General features: G+C 40.2%; 1 protein-coding gene and 1 pseudogene across 1 annotated transcript in view; both read left to right on the forward strand.

Moving 5' to 3' along the window:
- HEATR5A (HEAT repeat containing 5A) overlaps positions 1-18,378 on the forward strand; it is a 123,923-nt gene that overhangs the window by 91,963 nt on the left and 13,582 nt on the right. Inside the window, exons 25-31 of the mRNA XM_017895867.1 lie at positions 1,707-1,888; positions 5,108-5,176; positions 7,451-7,630; positions 10,189-10,411; positions 14,456-14,704; positions 15,628-15,755; positions 16,767-16,914. Of these exons, the coding sequence (XP_017751356.1) occupies positions 1,707-1,888; positions 5,108-5,176; positions 7,451-7,630; positions 10,189-10,411; positions 14,456-14,704; positions 15,628-15,755; positions 16,767-16,914 (1,179 nt within the window). The remainder of the gene's footprint in view (positions 1-1,706; positions 1,889-5,107; positions 5,177-7,450; positions 7,631-10,188; positions 10,412-14,455; positions 14,705-15,627; positions 15,756-16,766; positions 16,915-18,378) is intronic.
- Positions 2,752-3,241, forward strand: LOC108544641 (ATP synthase F(0) complex subunit C1, mitochondrial pseudogene; annotated as a pseudogene).

Consider the following 18,378-nt stretch of genomic DNA (forward strand, 5'->3'; position numbering starts at 1 on the left):
TCACATCACTTCATGTTTAAATATGTTTTTAATGGTTAAGCTTCTTATATTGGTATTCACTTTAATGAGCATGTGCAATGCATTAAGTTTATAGAAAATAATTGGTTCTTGGGAATTAGTATGAACACTTACTAGTTCTCAAAAATTATTTCCTGGTTTGTAACTTGGGCCAGTTTTTGCTTATAGATTATTTTAATATCATAGATATTATAATCTGTTATAACTAGAAAACATTTGAACTTTTCTCAATGTTAAGTAAACCTGATTGTAAGACCATTTTGATCACCTCTTACTGTTCAACTGTATTATTTTTACCTATTTATGTTTGTCTTTATGGTTTGATGTCTGATTTTTTAAATTCACTTAAGCTAATATGTTCAAAGATATAATATATATTTGTTCTTTTTTTTTTTTTTTTTTTTTNNNNTACACTCACTGAATTCAAACACAAGTGGGTTCCCTGCCAAGCCTCAAGAGAAAACTGGAGATAGGTTAATTTTAAAGTTACAGTTACTTATGTAATTGACTTAAGGGATCAGATTTTTTTTTGAGACAGCATCTCGCTCTGTCACCCAGGCTGGAGTGCAATGGCATGATCACAGCTCACTGTAACCTCAATCTTCTGGGCTCAAGCAATCCTCCCACCCCAGCCTCCCGAGTAACTGGGACAATAGGCATATACCACCATCCCCATCTAATTTTTTAATTTTTCTGTAGAAATGAGATCTTATTATGTTTCCTGGGCTGGTCTCAAACTTCTGGGCTTAAGTGACTCTCCTACCTCAGCCTCCCAAAGTGCTGGGATTATAGGCATTAGCCACCACACCTGTCCACAGTGCATATTTCTAAATTCCTTAGAAGTGTTCTTTACCAGACAAAAGAATTTCAAAGCAAAATGTTGCTGTTGCCAGTCTGAGTATGAATTAGGTATCTCTGGTTTAATTATTTTTTAAGTATGCATTTATTGAGTCTCTTATGAAGAGCACTGTGCTAGATACTTACAGTTGCAAAATGTACATGCTATACTTACTGATTCCTGTGCTCTCAGTTAAAGTTGTAGTTGGCATTTACTAAGATATGTTGATTTCTTCTGTTAAATGATTTTCTTATATCTCTCCACAGGAGGTATATTATACCAAACAATGTGTTGTAGGAATTAAAGGAATTCCCATTTATCATTTCTGCAGCTAGAAATGTTTTTTATACTCCCATCATTTGTATATTTGGCAATATATGTAAAAATAAGATATTGTAGTTCATATAAAGAGCCACATACAACTTTTTTTAAAAGGAACTTTACGTCTTAGCTTCAACTTGACATAAAGAGTATAAATTTCTGCTTAATTAATCAAAGCCCAAAGTCTCCTCTGTACCAACTAATGTACTTTTATCATAAAATCTGAACAAAATTTTATCGAAGATACTATTAGGACTCTTAAAAAATGCTAATTCTGCCCTGAGTAGCTATAAATACTTACTAGCTTTGGGACAGTTTTTTTGTGTGTATTTACAGTGTCCATTAAATCCAGCTTTAAAGTCTCTATTTAACAAATAGTCAAAACAGTATTTCAAGTCAGAGGTACTTAAAGTCTAGGTTATAAAATTAAAGGAGGAAAAATTATCACTTAATGTAAGTCTTAGTTCCAGCACATTTTTTTGATATTTTCTAATCTTTTTTTCTCCCAATGTGTTTTTTAATCTTATAGATGACTTTTTGGTGCTGCATCTTGCTGACTTAATTCGCATGGCTTTTATGGCTGCCACAGATCACAGTGACCAGCTCCGTCTTTCTGGCCTTGAAATGCTGTTAGTTGTTATTCGGCGATTTGCAACTGTTCCAGAACCAGAGTTTCCAGGTCATGTGATTCTGGAACAGTATCAAGCCAATGTAAGCACTTTCTGTTAGAGAATTTTATTATTAAATACACAGATAAAAAGTCTATGAGGCCAGGCATGGTGGCTCACGCCTGTAATCCCAGCACTTCAGGAGGCCGAGGCGGGTAGGTAGCTTTGAGCGTAGGAGTTCAAGACCAGGCAGCATGACGAAACCCCATCTCTACCAAAAATACAAAACTAGCTGGCATGGTGGTGTGCACCGGTAGTCTCAGGCTGAGGTGGGAGAATCACTTGAGCCTGGGAAACGGAGGTTGCAGTGAGCTGAGATTGTGCCACTGCACTCCAGCCTGGGTGACAGATCCAGACCCTGTCTCAAAAAAAAAAAAGTCTGAAACTGTCTGAGGATAGGAAAGTTAAAAAATAGAAGAAGAAGAAGAAGAAAGGGGAAAAGAAAAAGGAAGAGAGGAAGAGAGGGAAGAAAGAAAGGAGGAAGGATCTGTCTATGAACTGAATTGGGATATCACTTCATAAATGAGTATGTATCTCTGCTAACATATCACCAGTATAATCCATATATAGAAAGTACATGTGTTTGAAGAAGAAATCTTTCAGTTAATATTTTATAAAGCTTCAAGTAAAAGCAAAGTGCATAAAACATGTCTTTTGGGCACGGTAGTATGCCTGTAGTCCCAGCTCCTTAGAAGGCTGAGGCAGGAAGATCACTTGAGCCCAGAAGTTCAAGTCCAGTCTGGGCATCATAGGGAGACCCCCATCTCCACAGAGAGGAAAGAAAAGGCCCTATTAAAGAAAACAAAAACAAAAAAAAATTGAGTGTTTTATAACTTTAAAGGTTAATTTTCGGGGTAGGGGAAGCTGAGCACTGAGACCAAGGGCTAAAGCTGGGAGACTGAAAAAATGCAGACCACCGGGGTACTACTCATTTCTCCAGCTCTGATCTGCTGTTGTACCAGGGGTCTAATCAGGCCTGTGTCTGCCTCCTTCTTGAATAGCCCAGAAAATTCATCTAAACAGACTTCCTACAGCAACTCCCCGCTCCAGGTGGCCAGACAGGAGTTCCAGGCCAGTGTTGTCTCCCGGGACATTGACACAGCAGCCAAGTTTATTGGTGCTGGGTCAGCTGCAGTTGGTGTGGCTGGTTCAGGGGCTGGCATTGGAGCGGTGTTTGGCATCTTGATTATTGGCTATGCCAGGAACCTCTCTCTCTCAAGCAGCAACTCTTCTCCTATGCCATTCTGGGCTTTGCCCTGTCTGAGGCCATGGGGCTCCTCTCTTCTGTTTTATGGTCTCCTTCTTCATCTTCTTCACCATGTTAGGCTCCGTGGGGGTCACCTGCCTATGCCTGCAGCTGCAACTTCACGCCATTCCTGGTGCTGGGGTGTGCTAAGCTTTACCATTAAACACAGCATTTCTCTAAATAAATAAATAAATAAAGGTTAGTTTTCATGATATATATATAAACTCCTTCATTTATTTTCTAGACTTAGGAAATCATTCAGCTGTCTATGAGGTTTTTGTTGTTGTTGTTTTTGAGACAAGGTTTTACCCTGTTGCCCAGGCTGGAGTGCAGTGGCATGATTTTGGCTCACTGAAACCTCAAGTAACTGTAACTACAGCCACACGCCACCATGCTCGGCTAATTTTTGTATTTTTTTGTAAAGACAGAGTTTTACCATGTTGCCCAAACTGGTCTCAAACTCTTGGACTGAAGTGATCTGTCTGTCTCCACCTCCAGTGTGCTGGGACTACAGGCATGAGCCACCAGGCCCAGCCCAAGGATTCAGGTTTCTATTACTGGTTTTGTAATCTTTTTAACTGATTATTTGACTGGTCCATTGAACAATTTAAGAAGAACAAGGAAGATAACAAAATCATCAGCTGTCTTGTAATCCTTTAATAGCATTCATCCAAGGAGATCTCTCTTTATTATTCAGAAGCAACTTCTGATGGCTAGCAGTTAGGGAGTACAGAGCAGTTCATCAGTTGATTAGTGGTCTTTTTCACTTTGTTCAGCTAATACCAACATATGCTTAGGGACAAAGCAAAATGAAGGGATTAAAGTTACTTGGAACTATCATGTTAGAGGCCGGGCGCAGTGGCTTACGCCTGTAATCCCAGCACCTTGGGAGGCCGAGGCGGGCGGATCACCTGAGATCAGGAGTTCGAGACCAGCCTGGCCAACGTGGTGAAACCCCATCTCTACTAAAAAGACAAGAATGAGCTAGGTGTAGTGGCAGGCTGGTGTAATGCCAGCTACTCCGGAGGCTGAGGCAGGAGAATCACTTGAACCCAGAAGGCAGAGATTGCAGTGAGCTGAGATCATGCCATTGCACTCCAGCCTGAGGAACAAGAGCAAGACTTTGTCTCAAAAAAAAAAAGAAAAGAAAAACTATTATATTAGAATAAAATATTAAAATTCAACTTAATTAAGAGGAGCTCTGTTATATTTTTAGCCCTCTCACAATTGCAAGTGCTAGAAATACAATTAGAACTCAAGCAGAAAAGGAAAATTATTATAGGACTCTCTTAGTTGTCTCTGCTTTCTTCCACGGTGGCCTTATTTTCAGGATTATTCTCTCCAAGTGAAATCAAGATGGCTGTCTTAGCCTACCCAGGGCCTCAGAAAGATACAGTGCTTCTTTCCCAGTACTCCCAGTGAAAATCTTGAGAGGCTTCAGTATCCCAGCATGAGTCCTTGGAGCCAGGCAATGCTGTCAGCTCCAAACCAACAATATGGATTAAGAGGGAGAGGCCGGGCACGGTGGCTCACACCTGTAATCCCAGCACTTTGGGAGGAGGCAGGTGGATCACTTGAGGTCAGGAGTTGGAGACCAAACAGCCTGGCCAACATAGTGAAACTCCGTCTCTACTAAAAATACAAAATTAGCTGGTTGTGGTGGCTTGCATCTGTAATCCCAGCTACTTGGGAAGCTGAGGCAGGAGAATCACTTGAACCTGCGAGGCGGAGGTTGTAGTGAGCCGAGATTGTGCCACTGCACTCCAGCCTGCCTGGGCGACAGGGCAAGACTCTGTCTCAAAACAAAAAAAAAGAGTTGGGGAGAGAAGATCATGCCCCAAAGGAAAAATTGGGATGTTGTTATCTAAAAACAGGGGAAGATATGCTGGGTAGACAAAACAACAGCTGTCCATAATACCTGTTATAAATAAATAATTTTAAAATAGCATTAAGAAGAGGGAGAACTTGTGCTGTCTTACTTATTGATGTTTGATATGTCATGTAATTTCTTTCCAGGTAGGAGCAGCACTTAGACCAGCCTTTACTTCAGAAACACCACCTGATGTCACTGCTAAAGCATGTCAGGTAAATGGTTAAAAGATGAAGCTTAAGAAATAATCTTGGGATGCAATCCTCCAGTTAGTATTTTTTACCAATGTTTTTTCTTTATAGATGTCTTACCATCAATCACAGCTTACACTTTTCTTCTTAAATGTAGAGAACTTACTCTTCCTTTTTGATAACTGCACGATAGTCCACTATATAGATATGTTATAATTTTTTTAACCAGTTCCGTATTGACGGACACTGGGTTTTTTGTCTTTTGCTATTAGAATAGTGCTGTATGAGTGACCTTGTGCATAGGTCATTTCACTGGGTGTAAGCATATCTGTGAGATAAATCCCCCAAAATTGAATTGATGGATTCCCCCAAAATTGAATGGACGAATAATTAATAATTGATGGATATTAGAGGTGTTTACCATTTAAATTTCCACCAACAATGTTATACAAGTACCTGTTTTACCACAGTCCCAGCAACATTGTGAGTCATCCAACTTTTAGATTTTTGTCTGTTCGAGACAATAAAAGACTATCTCGAGATAGTTTAGATTTGTATTTCAAGTGAGATTGAGCACTTTTTCATATACCTAAGAGCCATATAATATACAATTTTAAACCGTTGCTTTTCTGAGACTGCGTTGTCAAACACTTAATATCCAGCCCTAGGCCAGGTACAGTGGCTCACGCCTGTAATCCCAGCACTTTGGGAGGCCAAGGCAGGTGGATCACTTGAGGTCAGGAGTTAGAGGCCAGCCTGGCCAACATGGTGAAACCCTGTCTACTAAAAGTACAAAAAAATGAGCCAGGCGTGGTGGCAGGTACCTATTGTCCCAGCTGCTCAGGAGGCTGAGGTGGGAGGATCACCTGAACCTGGGAGGCAGAGGCTGCAGTGAGCTGAGATCATGCACTGCACTCCAGCCTGGGCAACAGAGGGAGACTCCATCTCAAAAAAAAAAAAAAAAAAAAAAAAACTCTAGTCCGGAATGACCTGAACTAATTACCAGCAGGACTGACATGAATAAATTAATTATAAACATAGTGGGAAAAACTAATTTTAGTCAGTTCTTTCAATTTTATTTAATTGTACTTGGGAAATAGTTGAGTGCTTTTACTATTCAGAGAACTATGTTAAATGTTGTATGAATCTCTAATTTATTATAACTTTATTATGTGTGTTCCTGCTGTAAGCCACTTGAAATAGTTTGTGAGATGAGATAATAACTTAATAAATACACAGAAGAGGAAAACTAAATTGTCCTTAGAAAAAGAGAAATATCAGCTGGACACAGTGACTCATTCCTATAATCCCAGCCCTTTGGGAGGCCACGGCAAGTGACTCACTTGAGCTCAGGAGTTTGAGACTAGCCTGGGCAACATAGGGAGACCCTTTCTCTATAAAAAATAAAAAATTAGCCAGGCGTGGTGGTATGTGCCTGTGGTCCTGGCTACTCAGGAGGCTGAGGTGGGAGGATACCCTGGGCCGTGGAGGTCAAGGCTGTAGGAGCTGTGATGGCACCCCTGCATTCCAGCCGGGGCTACAGAGCAAGATCCTATCCCAAAAAAAGAGAGAGAAATATCATGGCACCTGGACCAAGTGTTTTGCATTGTAGAATTAATGATGTTTTGTTTTAAGATTAAAATACACTGTCTTCAAAACAATCAAAAATTTTGTTGGGGTTTTATGATTTCATAGCTTCATTTCTCCATATTAATACATCTAGAACTGTTCGATTTATGTGCTCATTAGCACTGATTTCCTTGCTTCAACCTTAGACTGCGTTCCCTTTGGAAATGCTGGCTTTTGACTATCATTATCAGCCTCCTTCCACAGGATTTCTTGAAAGCAATAGCAATATAGTCTCAGTGACTAGATTCTTGAGATGTGATGAGCTCTGCTGAACTCACAAGGGAGATTTTTTTTTTAAGAGATGGGTTTTTTTGTTTTTTTTGTTTTAAGAGATGGGGTCTCACTCTGCCAGCGAGTCTAGAGGTCTAGAGTGTAGTGGCTCAATCCTAGCTCACTGTGTCCTCAAACTTAGGGGCTCATGCAGTCCTCCTGCCCTAGCCTTCTGAGTAGCTAGTACTACAGGTGCACATTACCATGCCCAGCTGATTTTTATATTTTCTTTTAGACAGAGTTATGCCATGTTGCCCAGGCTTGTCTCAAACTCCTGAGCTCAAGCAGTCTGCCTGCCTCAGCTCCCAAAATGCTGGGATTACAGATATGAGCCACCATGCCCAGCCAAGGGAGATACTTATAATTTTAAAATATAACTTTTAATTTCTTGAAAACTAGGTTTGCAGTGCCTGGATAGCAAGTGGAGTTGTAAGTGACCTTAATGATCTCCGAAGAGTTCATCAGTTGCTTGTTTCATCGTTAACTAAAATACAGGCTGGAAAAGAAGCTCTAAGTCACTTATATAATGAAAGCGCTTCTACCATGGAGATCTTAGCTGTGCTTAAAGCCTGGGCAGAGGTTGGTATTTCTTATAACTGGAATTTTAGAAGTTGTTAATAAACACCTTAGGCCATAAACTGAAATTTACTATTTAAAATGAACTACAAATAAGTTCATTTTTAAGTTTAAAAATAATTCCAACATGTGATGTATTTATATGTTAATATGTTGGTCAAGCATTTTAAAGAGTCTTCCGTAGTCTATTATCTCCTACTTTAAGCAGTGCCACTTATAAGCCAGAAAGACTTTATAGTAGCCAGTGGAAGTCAACTTTTATTGAATCCTGAATTCTTGGAAATTTGGGTTTTCTCTCAACTCTGTAGCATACAATGCTTTCTAATGCTCTTTCATAGAATGATTTTTGAATACTAAGTAGTAGTTATTTTATTTTCCAAGGATAAAGAAATCTTACAGTAAAATGCTTATTTACTTTCCCAATAAAGAAGAAAACTATATTTTGTAATTTACTATGCAATGTTTAAACATTTGCAAAAGTAGACGTAGTACTATTTATAACGAATCTACATATACCCATCACCCAGCTTCAGCAGTGACCAAACATGACCAATCTTGGTTCACATATCATTTTTTTTGGAGACAGAGTCTTGTTCTGTTGACGAGGCTGGGGTGCACTGGAGCAATCTTGGCTCACAGCAACCTCCATCTCCCAGGTTCAAGCGATTCTCGTGTCTCAACCTCCCAAGTAGCTGGGACTGCAGGTATTCACTACCACACCCAGCTAATTTTTGTATTTTTCGTAGAGATGGGGTTTCACCGTGTTGGCCAGGTTGGTCCTGAACTCCTGACCTCAAACGATCCACTCTCCTCTGCCTCTTAAAGTGCTGGGATTACAAGTATGAGCCTCCATGCCTGGCCCAGTTCACATACCATTTTAATGAAGGTTTGTAATCTCAGATTTCATCTAAGAGATTAACCAACATGTACAAAAGGGTTTCCTCCAGTAGAGGTATTTTAAACCTGAAAGTTGTAGAATCTTTATTTTTGTCATTATTTATCACAACCTTCATTAGGAAGTAGTTGTGCCTAGATTCAATAAACTGGGTCTGGCCAGGTGCAGTGGCTCATGCTTGTAATCCCAACACTTTAGGAGCCCAAGGCAAGAGGATTACTTGAGACCAGGAGTTCGAGATCAGCCTGGACAACATACTGAGACCTCATCTCTATATAAAATTTTAATAATAAATAAAATAGGCCAGGCACGGTGGTGCACACCTGTAATCCCAGCACTTTGGGAGGCCGAGGTGGGCAGATCACCTGAGATCAGAAGTTCAAGACCAGCCTGGCTAACATGGTGAAACCCCTTTTCTACTGAAAATACAAAAAAATTAGCTGGGCATGGTGGCGCATGCCGGTAATCCCAGCTACTCGGGAGGCTAAGGCAGGAGAATTTCTTGAACCCGGGAGGCAGAGGTTGCAGTGAGCCGAGATCGCACCATTGCACCCCAGTTTGGGGAACAAGAGCGAAACTCCATCTCAAAAATAAGAAAACAAATAAAATAGCCTGGGCGTGGTGGCTCACACCTATAATCCAAGCACTTTGGGAGACTGAGGCAGGCAGATCACATGAGGTCAGGAGTTCAAGACCAGCCTGGTCAACATGGTGAAACCCAGTCTCTACTAAAAAATACAAAAACCAGCCAGGCATGGTGTTGCACGCCTGTAATCCCCGCTACTTGGGAGGCTGAGGCAGGAGAATTGCTTGAACCGGGGAGGTGAAGGTTGTAGTGAGCTGAGATGGCACCACTGCACTCCAGCTTGGGTGACAGAGTGAGACTTCTTCTCAAAAAAATAAAAATAAAATAAAATAGACTGGATCTAAATCTCTGTGCTTTTGCTTAAGCCTGTTACCTCCTCATATTATTTCTTCAATAAAGATAAATAATGACTGACCAATATATATCTGGGAAGTCTAGGGCAATACCATAGAATCTATAATCAGACACATTCATGTTTGAATATTCATACTGTTTTGTGTATATAGATATAAATGGCCTCACATAAGTTCGTCAGTGTTGCCACCAGATTAGTTTGCCCAAAACTTAGGTTTTTTCAGAGCTTTTTGGATTTTAGAGTTGTAGATAAAGGAATAGTGCATGTTATACACTGTGTTGCATACTTTAACATTCTATAATCCATGTTAAATCTATTTGTGTACACTTTGTAGAGATTTAGTGATACATTTGAATGAAAATATTTTCAGTATTTCAGTTAAGAGATGGCTACCTATAGCCGTATGTTAAGATGGATTATTAGGCCATACCAGGCTTAGTGAGAAAGAGTGCCGTGATATAGTATTATGATTGTAAATGTGAGAAGTGGCATCATATTTACCAGATATTTGTTATCCCTAATGCATCTCATTGAAGATAGTATTTTTGACTCTTTCTACCCCAGTTTTCTGTGTGTAGTTACACACACAGGCCTTCTTGATATCACAGTGCATTTCAAGTCCAGTATGCTCAAAGGTAAGTCTGTCTCTTCAGGAAAATATAAACATTTTATAGTACCTTTTCAGCAGATAAAAGATTTCCTGTTTTTAAATTAACCTTTAACAGGTCTACATAATTGCTGTGCAAAGACATAAAAACCACAGGCAACCTCTGAAGACTACCAGCTGTTTAGAGGACAGTATCAGAAATGGATCATGTTCATCAGATGGACTTCTTGACTTAGTCTATGCAGATCTTGGCACACTAAGCAGACTCTGGCTTGCTGCACTTCAGGATTTTGCTCTTTTAACTTTGCCTTCAGAATTTGCCTCCCAACTTCCTGCTGAAGGTAAGGAGGTAAAATACTTACATAATTCCTAGAGTGACAGTAACATATTTTCTTTTTTTTTTTGCGACAGGGTCTTACTTTGTTTCCCAGGCTGGAGTGCATTGGTGCAATTTTGGGTCACTGCAATCTCTGCCTCCTGGGTTAAGGCAGTCCTCCCACCTCAGCCTCCCAAGTAGCAAGGACTACAGGTATACACCACCACGCCCTGCTAATTTTTGTATATTTTGCAGAGATGGGGTTTTGCCTTGTTGCCAGGCTGTTCTCAAGCTTATGTAATCCCAGCAGTTCGGGAAGCTGAGGTTGGCAGATCACTTGAGGTCAGGAGTTCGAGACCAGCACGGCCAACATAGTGAAACCCCGTCTCTACTAAAAATGCAAAAGTTAGCCAAGTGTGGTGGTGCGTGCCTGTAATCCCTGCAACTCGGGAGGCTGAGGCAGGAGGATTGCTTGAACTTGGGAGGCAGAGGTTGCAATGAGCTGAGATCGTGCCTCTGCACTCCAGCCTAGGTGACAAGAGTGAGACTCTGTCTCAAAAAAAAAAAAAGAAAGGCTACACCCACCAGCAACTTGTTTTCATTTCTCCACACTGTATTATCATACTTAATAATTTTTGCCAATCTGATGGCTATGAAATATTTCATTGTTTTATTTTCTTATTTCCTTGATTAACAGTCTTTAAGTTGCTTCTTCCATAAATAATTTAGTCATAATCTTTGCCCATCTGCTATTTGGTATTTATTTTGTTGTAAGATACAATGAATTTTCTGAGTTTTTCTTCAAAAGGTTTAGCCTGTTAACTTCCTTACCCTTTGTTCTCAAACTCAACTTTCTTGTTTCTCCTTGCCTCTAGTTACTGTAAACACCCTACCCCCTTCCCGTCAGTTTTAATTGATAACTTACATCTGTTCCTTTGGTTACCTGTACCCATTGTTCCGAAACTGCACGTCCCAGTTGCTCCACCACTGGACCTCACGTCCCCCTCCCTTCCATATTTAGAAAAATATTTACAAGCAGCCAGTCGGGTCCGCTCAGATTATACAGTCCGACCCCAGCCCATGGGGGAAGAACACAGAGATACAGATCGCATTAAGGATATAAAACCCCCCTTGTCTCCTTTGTTCCGTGTGCACTTGCGATCTTAATGGGCACGAGTGACACCCTTTTGCAAAAGTAAATTGCCTTGCTGAGGAAACTGAAATTATATCTGAGTGCTGTTTGTTTTGCGGCATCAGAAATTCATTTCTAACAATTGTTTTCGGCCGGGCGCAGTGGCTCAAGCCTGTAATCCCAGCACTTTGGGAGGCCGAGGCGGGCGGATCACAAGGTCAGGAGATTGAGACCATCCTGGCTAACCCGGTGAAACCCCGTCTCTACTGAAAACACAAAAAACTAGCCGGGCGAGGTGGCGGGCGCCTGTAGTCCCAGCTACTCGGGAGGCTGAGGCAGGAGAATGGCGTAAACCCAGGAGGCAGAGCTTGCAGTGAGCTGAGATCTGGCCACTGCACTCCAGCCTGGGCGACAGAGCAAGACTCCGTCTAAAAAAAAAAAAAAATTGTTTTCTTCCTGATTGTGTAATCCTTTATATATATACACAACACTATTCCTTTGTGATTGCATGTCTTATAAGTATTTTCTCTCAGTCTGTGACTTGTCCTTTTCTTTTACCTTTTTTAAACTAATGGAAGTTCAGTGTGATGTAGCACACCTATAGTCCCAGCTACTCAGAAGGCTGATGTGGGAAGATCCCATGAGCCCAGGAGTTGGAGGCTGCAGGAAGCTATGATTGTGCCACTGCACTCCAGCCTGGGTGACAGAGCAAGTCCCTCTCTTTAAAAAAAAAAAATTAAGGAATGTAATCAGTCATTTATGGTTTGTGTTTTTGTGTTGCCACATACATTTTTAAACTTAAGATCATAAAGACATATAAGCTTTGCAGTTTTGCCTTTTACATTTTGAACTTTGGTAGAACTGGAATTTATTTTGTGTGTGTGGAATAGGGATGGGGTTCTTATTTTTAGTCAGTTACTAATACTGCATTTTATGGGTTGGTTACTTTGTAGCCACTCTTAATCTTCATGTTATTCCAAAATGTCTTAGCTATCATTGTATTTTTACTTTTTGAAATGAATTTTAGGAAGAGTCTGTAAAGTTCTACTAGTTTTGTGTGTGTGTGTATTTGGTTTGTTTGTGTGTTTTTAGAGACAGGGTCTTGCTGGGTTGCCCAGGCTGGAGTATAATGACTATTCACAGGAGCAATTATAGTGCACTACAGCTGGGCTCAAGTGATCCTCCCATCTCACCCTCCTAAGCAGCTGGGACTATGGTATACACTATGGTGCGCACCCTAGTTCTATTAGAATTTTCGTTAGAATTATATACAAAAAGATATGTGGAGTGTTTGTTGTACTTTTCAGTAGCATTAAAATGGAAACAAAGTGAAAATAAGCTGATTTACTTACACAACAGAAAAATGAATGACAGACACGTAGCAACTGTAAGTAAATCTTAAAAACATAATGTTAAGTGAAAAAATATTTATTTATTTATTTATTTATTTATTTATTTTTGAGACAGAATCTTGCTCTGTGACCCAGTCTGGAGGTCAGTGGCTTGATCTCAGCTCACTGCAACCTCCACCTCCTGGGTTCAAGTGATTCTCTTGCCTTAGCCTCCCAAGTAGCTAGGACTACAGGTGTGCACTACCACGTCCAGCTAATTTTTGTATTTTTAGTAGAGACAGGGTTTCTACATGTTAGCCAGGCTGGTCTTGAGCTCCTGACCTCAGGTGATCTGCCCACCTCAGCCTCCCACAGTGCTGGGATTACAGGCATGAGCCACCGTGCCTGGACAAAAAAATAAAGGATGCATGTAAGCCAGGCATGGTAGTACATGCTGGTAGTCTCAGCTACTCAGGAGGCTGAAGTGGAAGGGACACTTGAGCTCAGGAGTTCAGGGCCAACCTGGGCAACATAGTGAAACCCCATCTCCAAAAAAAAAAAAAGAATACATACAGTATGATGCCTTTTAAGTAAACTTTTAAGCACACAAAAAAATAGCATATGTTTTTAATGAATACATAGATTATTGTGAAAGTACAAGACCATATCTAGGAGTCATTCTTACTGGCTTGAGGAAAGTAGTCATGGAAGGAGGGGCAAGAATTAGTGGTATAATAGTTTTAAGTTTTTTAAGGAAAAAATTGGCCAGGCACGGTGGCTCACACCTGTAATCCCAACACTTTGGGAGGCCGAGGTGGGCGGATTGCCTGAGCCCAGGAGTTCAAGACCAACCTGGGCAACATGGTGAAACCCCATCTCTACTAAAATACAAAAAATTAGCCAGGCGTGGTAGTGCATACCTGTGGTCTCAGCTACTCAGGAGGCTGAGGCAGGAGAATCGCTTGAACCCAGAAGTTGGAGGTTACAGTGAGCCAAGATCACGCCACTGCACTCCAGCCTGGGTGACAGAGTGAGATTCCATCTGAAAAAAAAAGAGAAGAAAAATAAGAGAGATTTAAAAAGAAAATCAGGGAAAATGTTAATGTTCATCTTGGAAGTGGGTAAATGGGTATTGGTATTTATTTTAATCACACATATATACATATTTTGTTTTTAAATGTTTGTGATTAAATTATAAAAGTTACAAATTAGGCTGAAAACTTTTTATGAAGTTAAAAGTAGATGAGCCCTATGACCTATCAGTTGTGCTCCCAGTAAAAATAAGAACGTTGATAACAGAATACTGATAACACAGCTGCATGAATGAATCTCTAAAAATGTTGTTAGGTTATTTTGTTAACAAAATACTAGTCACAAATAAGTACATGTGAATGTGTGATTCTATTTATATGAAGTTGAAGAGTAGGCAAAACTTATCTGTGCTGATAAAAACTAGAAAGTAATTGCCTTAGGGTATAGGGAACTGACTGAAAAAGGGTACAAGGGAACTTTCAGAGTGATGGAAATGGTCTATATCTTGTAACAGAAAAAAGAGAAAATACATTGGAAGCTAATCTCTTATTTCTCCTGAAACTGTTTGCTTTAGGTGGTGCTTTCTACACAGCAGAGACTAGTGAAAATGCAAAATTGCAGTATTACAACTCCTGGGCACTTATACTCCATGCTACAGCATTGTGGCTTACAAGCACAGGCTTTGTTGTTGCTGACCCAGATGAAGGAGCATCTGATCTCTCCAGGCCTGTAACACCAACTTCCATGTGTCAGGGTTCATCTTCTGGGGCTACCATAAAGTCCCCTGAGGATGTCTATACTGATAGATTCCATCTGATTTTAGGTCAGTTAAATCACTTATAGAAGTTTACAACCCTCGGGTTTTTTTTTTTTCCTTTTGATACGGAGTTTCACTCTTTTGCCCAGGCTGGAGTGCATTGGCACGATTTCAACTCAAGCTCACAATTATTGTCAATTAAAAATAAAAATATAGATAAATTACTTAAACTCTCTGCTCATTTATCTCAGAATTAATGTCAATAATAGTGCCTACTTTGTCAACTGTTAGGATAATTTAATAAAAAGATGTATGTCAAAGCACAGTGACTGATATGTGATGATCACCCAATAAATTTTAGCCCAAGTAAAGTTGTAAAACTCCATATGTTTTCTGGTGCAATTTTATTGTAATTTTTGTAGCTTTGAACTGTTTCATAGCAACTAAGCAACTAGTGCACAGGCCTAGTTTAGTTTTTTGGTTTTGTTTTTTTTTTTTTGAGACAAGAGTTTTGCTCTTGTTGCCCAGGCCAGAGTGCAATGGAGCGATCTCAGCTCACCACAACCTCTGCCTCCTGAGTTCAAGCGATTCTCCTGCCTCAGCCTCCCGAATAGCTGGGATTACAGGCATGTGCCACCATGCCCAGCTAATTTTGTATTTTTAGTCGAGATGGGATTTCTCCATGTTAGGCTGGTCTGAAACTCCCAACCTCAGGTGATCCGCCTGCCTCCGCCTCCCAAAGGGCTTAGGATTACAGGCGTGAGCCACTACGCCCGGCATAGATTATTCTTTTTGTACGTGTAGATAGAAACAAACTATTAAGTGACTTGTCTTGTCATTTAATTGTTTAGTCTTAAATTCATTGTCATTTATTTGTATTACCTTTTTACTGTCTGTTTATATATCTTACCAAAATATAAGATTAATTACTTAATTTTATAAACTAATAATTTGAAAGAAGCCTCCTCCTCTTTTTTGGCTTTCCACAGGAATCAGCGTGGAATTTCTATGTTCCTTGCGTTCAGATGCAACCATGGAAAGCATAACTGCTTGTTTATATGCATTGCAAGCACTTCTAGATGTACCTTGGCCCAGATCAAAAATTGGCAGTGATCAGGTGATTTATCTGGGGTTTTTTTTGTAAGGCTTCTGTAGACTTTAAGGAAGAGAAACATGTTCAGGTTTCTATAGTTAACAGAGAGTAAACACAGAGAAATTTTTTTTAAAACCATACGGCCACACAGCTAGGCCTTGGAACCAGAATGCCATAAGCATATGTGTTGACCCGGAAATGATCATGCCTCTGACTCTGCCACTTTTCTGTCTCTGCTTCTTTCTGCAATGATGGGAGCGTTCTATATTGCATTCTCCAGGACAGTAGCCACTGATTACATGTGACATTTATTCTTTGTGTCTTTTTGCTTCTGCATACCCTGCTCTTTGTGTATATACCTATATCTTATATTCCATTCCCCAAGGGAGAATCTAATGGGTTCATGTAGTTACTGTCCATTACAAAGTATTCCTGTTGGCTGAGTTCTCCCTCCAGGTCTTTTTAAGAGATTGCTGGCTAATCTTTAGATGGAGTCGGGCACTAATATCTGACTTGGGTGTGGCCATGGGAAAAGGGTTCCTGTACAAAGTATGGTACTTCCCTTTGACTGCTTTTCTCAAGGGCAAGTATACATTGGGCAGATACTTTTGATATCATGTTTTATCTAGTATATTTCTTTTGTTATTGACTCTTGGATGTTGAGATAAGTGAGTAGTATAATTTCCTCTGCATAGACTGTCTATTATTTAAGTGTTTAATACTATTATTAGGTTTAAAGCATTAATCAGGTTGAGACAGGGTTTCACCATGTTGGCCAGGCTTGATCTCGAACTCCTGGCCTCAAGTAATCCACCCACCTCGGCCTCCCAAAGTGCTGGGATTGCAGGCATGAGCCACTGTGCCCGGCCTCTGACATTGATTTAAAATGGAGCAAGTGTTACTTAACTTTATTGCACTAAAGCAATTTGTTACATTCTCTTTTTCTGAATTTTGTCATGGCATTTAGCATTGGTATTTTTACAAAAGAAATGTATAATTTCTAATACAGTGTCCTCTACATGATTTCTATGATAGGACTTGGGTATAGAATTACTGAATGTTCTACATCGAGTAATTTTAACCAGAGAATCACCTTCCATTCAGTTGGCTTCACTTGAAGTGGTAAGGCAGATTATCTGTGCTGCTCAAGAACATGTGAAGGAAAAAAGACGAAGTGCAGAAGGTAAATGTTAACCTTTAATGCCGAGTTGATCAAATAGCATCATTCTTTTGTAAATATTGTTTAATATATCTTTATAGTTTTGATCATCTTTTGTGTGTAGTACAAATAAAACATGTCTAGGCATGGCCTTGTTTTACTTTTTGTGCCTACACATTCAGAGAAACTTCCCTAGTAATAAACTATAGAAATGATCCCTGAAAGTAGAGTCTTTAAGCATGGCTTTATTTATTTGTTTATTTATTTAGTGAGACAGGGTCTCACTCCAATTGCCCAAACTGGAGTGCAGTGGCATGATCTCGGCTCACTGCAGCCTCGACCTCCCAGCATCAGGTGATTCTCCCACCTTAACCTCCTGAGTAGCTAGGACTACAGGCGCATGCCACCATGCCTGGCTAATTTTTTTGTATTTTTTAGAAGATACAGGATATGACCATGTTGCCCAGCCTTGTCTCTCGAACTCCTGGACTCAGGCAATCCACTCACCTTGGCCTTCCAGAGTGCTGGGATTACCAGCATGAGCCATCATGCCCAGCTTGGCGTGGTTTTAAATCCTCTCATTCACCTCTGCATGTTAGTTTAGATATCGTCAGTAGTTAAACTACTATTCTCTGGGTGAAATGAGAATTTTAACAAAACCTGGAAGAAATAAATCCCTTATACTACTAGAGTACTTGCTTTAGCTGTGTTTACCAGTGTGCATGGAAAGAACTTAATGTTTGCAGATTGCTCATTTACAAGTCTAATATGGTATTGGAGAGTTTACCACTTAAGTTTATAGTTGCCTACATATTATAGAAAACCCAATATAACAGTGGATTTAAACCCCAAAGATTTATTTGCTCATCTGAATAGATGGCCAGAGTTAGGGAGTCTAGGGCTGATATGGCACCTTCTTAAAGACATTAAGGACGTGACTTTCTTCCTGTCCAGCCACCATCGATACCTAAGATCACATGGTAATTTCTGGAGCTCTGGCTGTCAGGTTTACAGTCTTAACAGCAAGAAGGAGTTAACCAGGCAATATTATAAGACTGACAGGATTAAAAAGACTTTTTTTGACCAATTGCAATAGGAAGTCATAATAAAGATGATTATTTTTCCCTTCATAACTTCTTTCTCTCTTAGTCTTTAACACCCAAAATTTAGTCATTAAATATATTTCCGAGCCAGACGCGGTGGCTCACACCTGTAATCCTGGCACTTTGGGAGGCCGAGGCGGGCAGATAGCTTGAGGTCAGGAGTTCGAGACCAGCCTGACCAATATGGTGAAACCTCATCTCTACTAAAAATACAAAAATTAGCTGGGCATGGTGGTGCATGCCTGTAATCCCAGCTACTTGGGAGGCTGAGGCAGGAGAATCGCTTGAAACTGGAAGGCAGAGGTTGCAATGAGCCGAGATCATGCCATTGCACTCCAGCCTGGGTGACAGAGTTAGACTCAGTCTTAGAAAAATAAAATAAATG

This window comes from Rhinopithecus bieti, unplaced genomic scaffold (genome assembly GCF_001698545.2).
Source record: "Rhinopithecus bieti isolate Rb0 unplaced genomic scaffold, ASM169854v2 scaffold_21703, whole genome shotgun sequence".
Classification (NCBI taxonomy): Eukaryota; Metazoa; Chordata; class Mammalia; order Primates; family Cercopithecidae; genus Rhinopithecus; species Rhinopithecus bieti.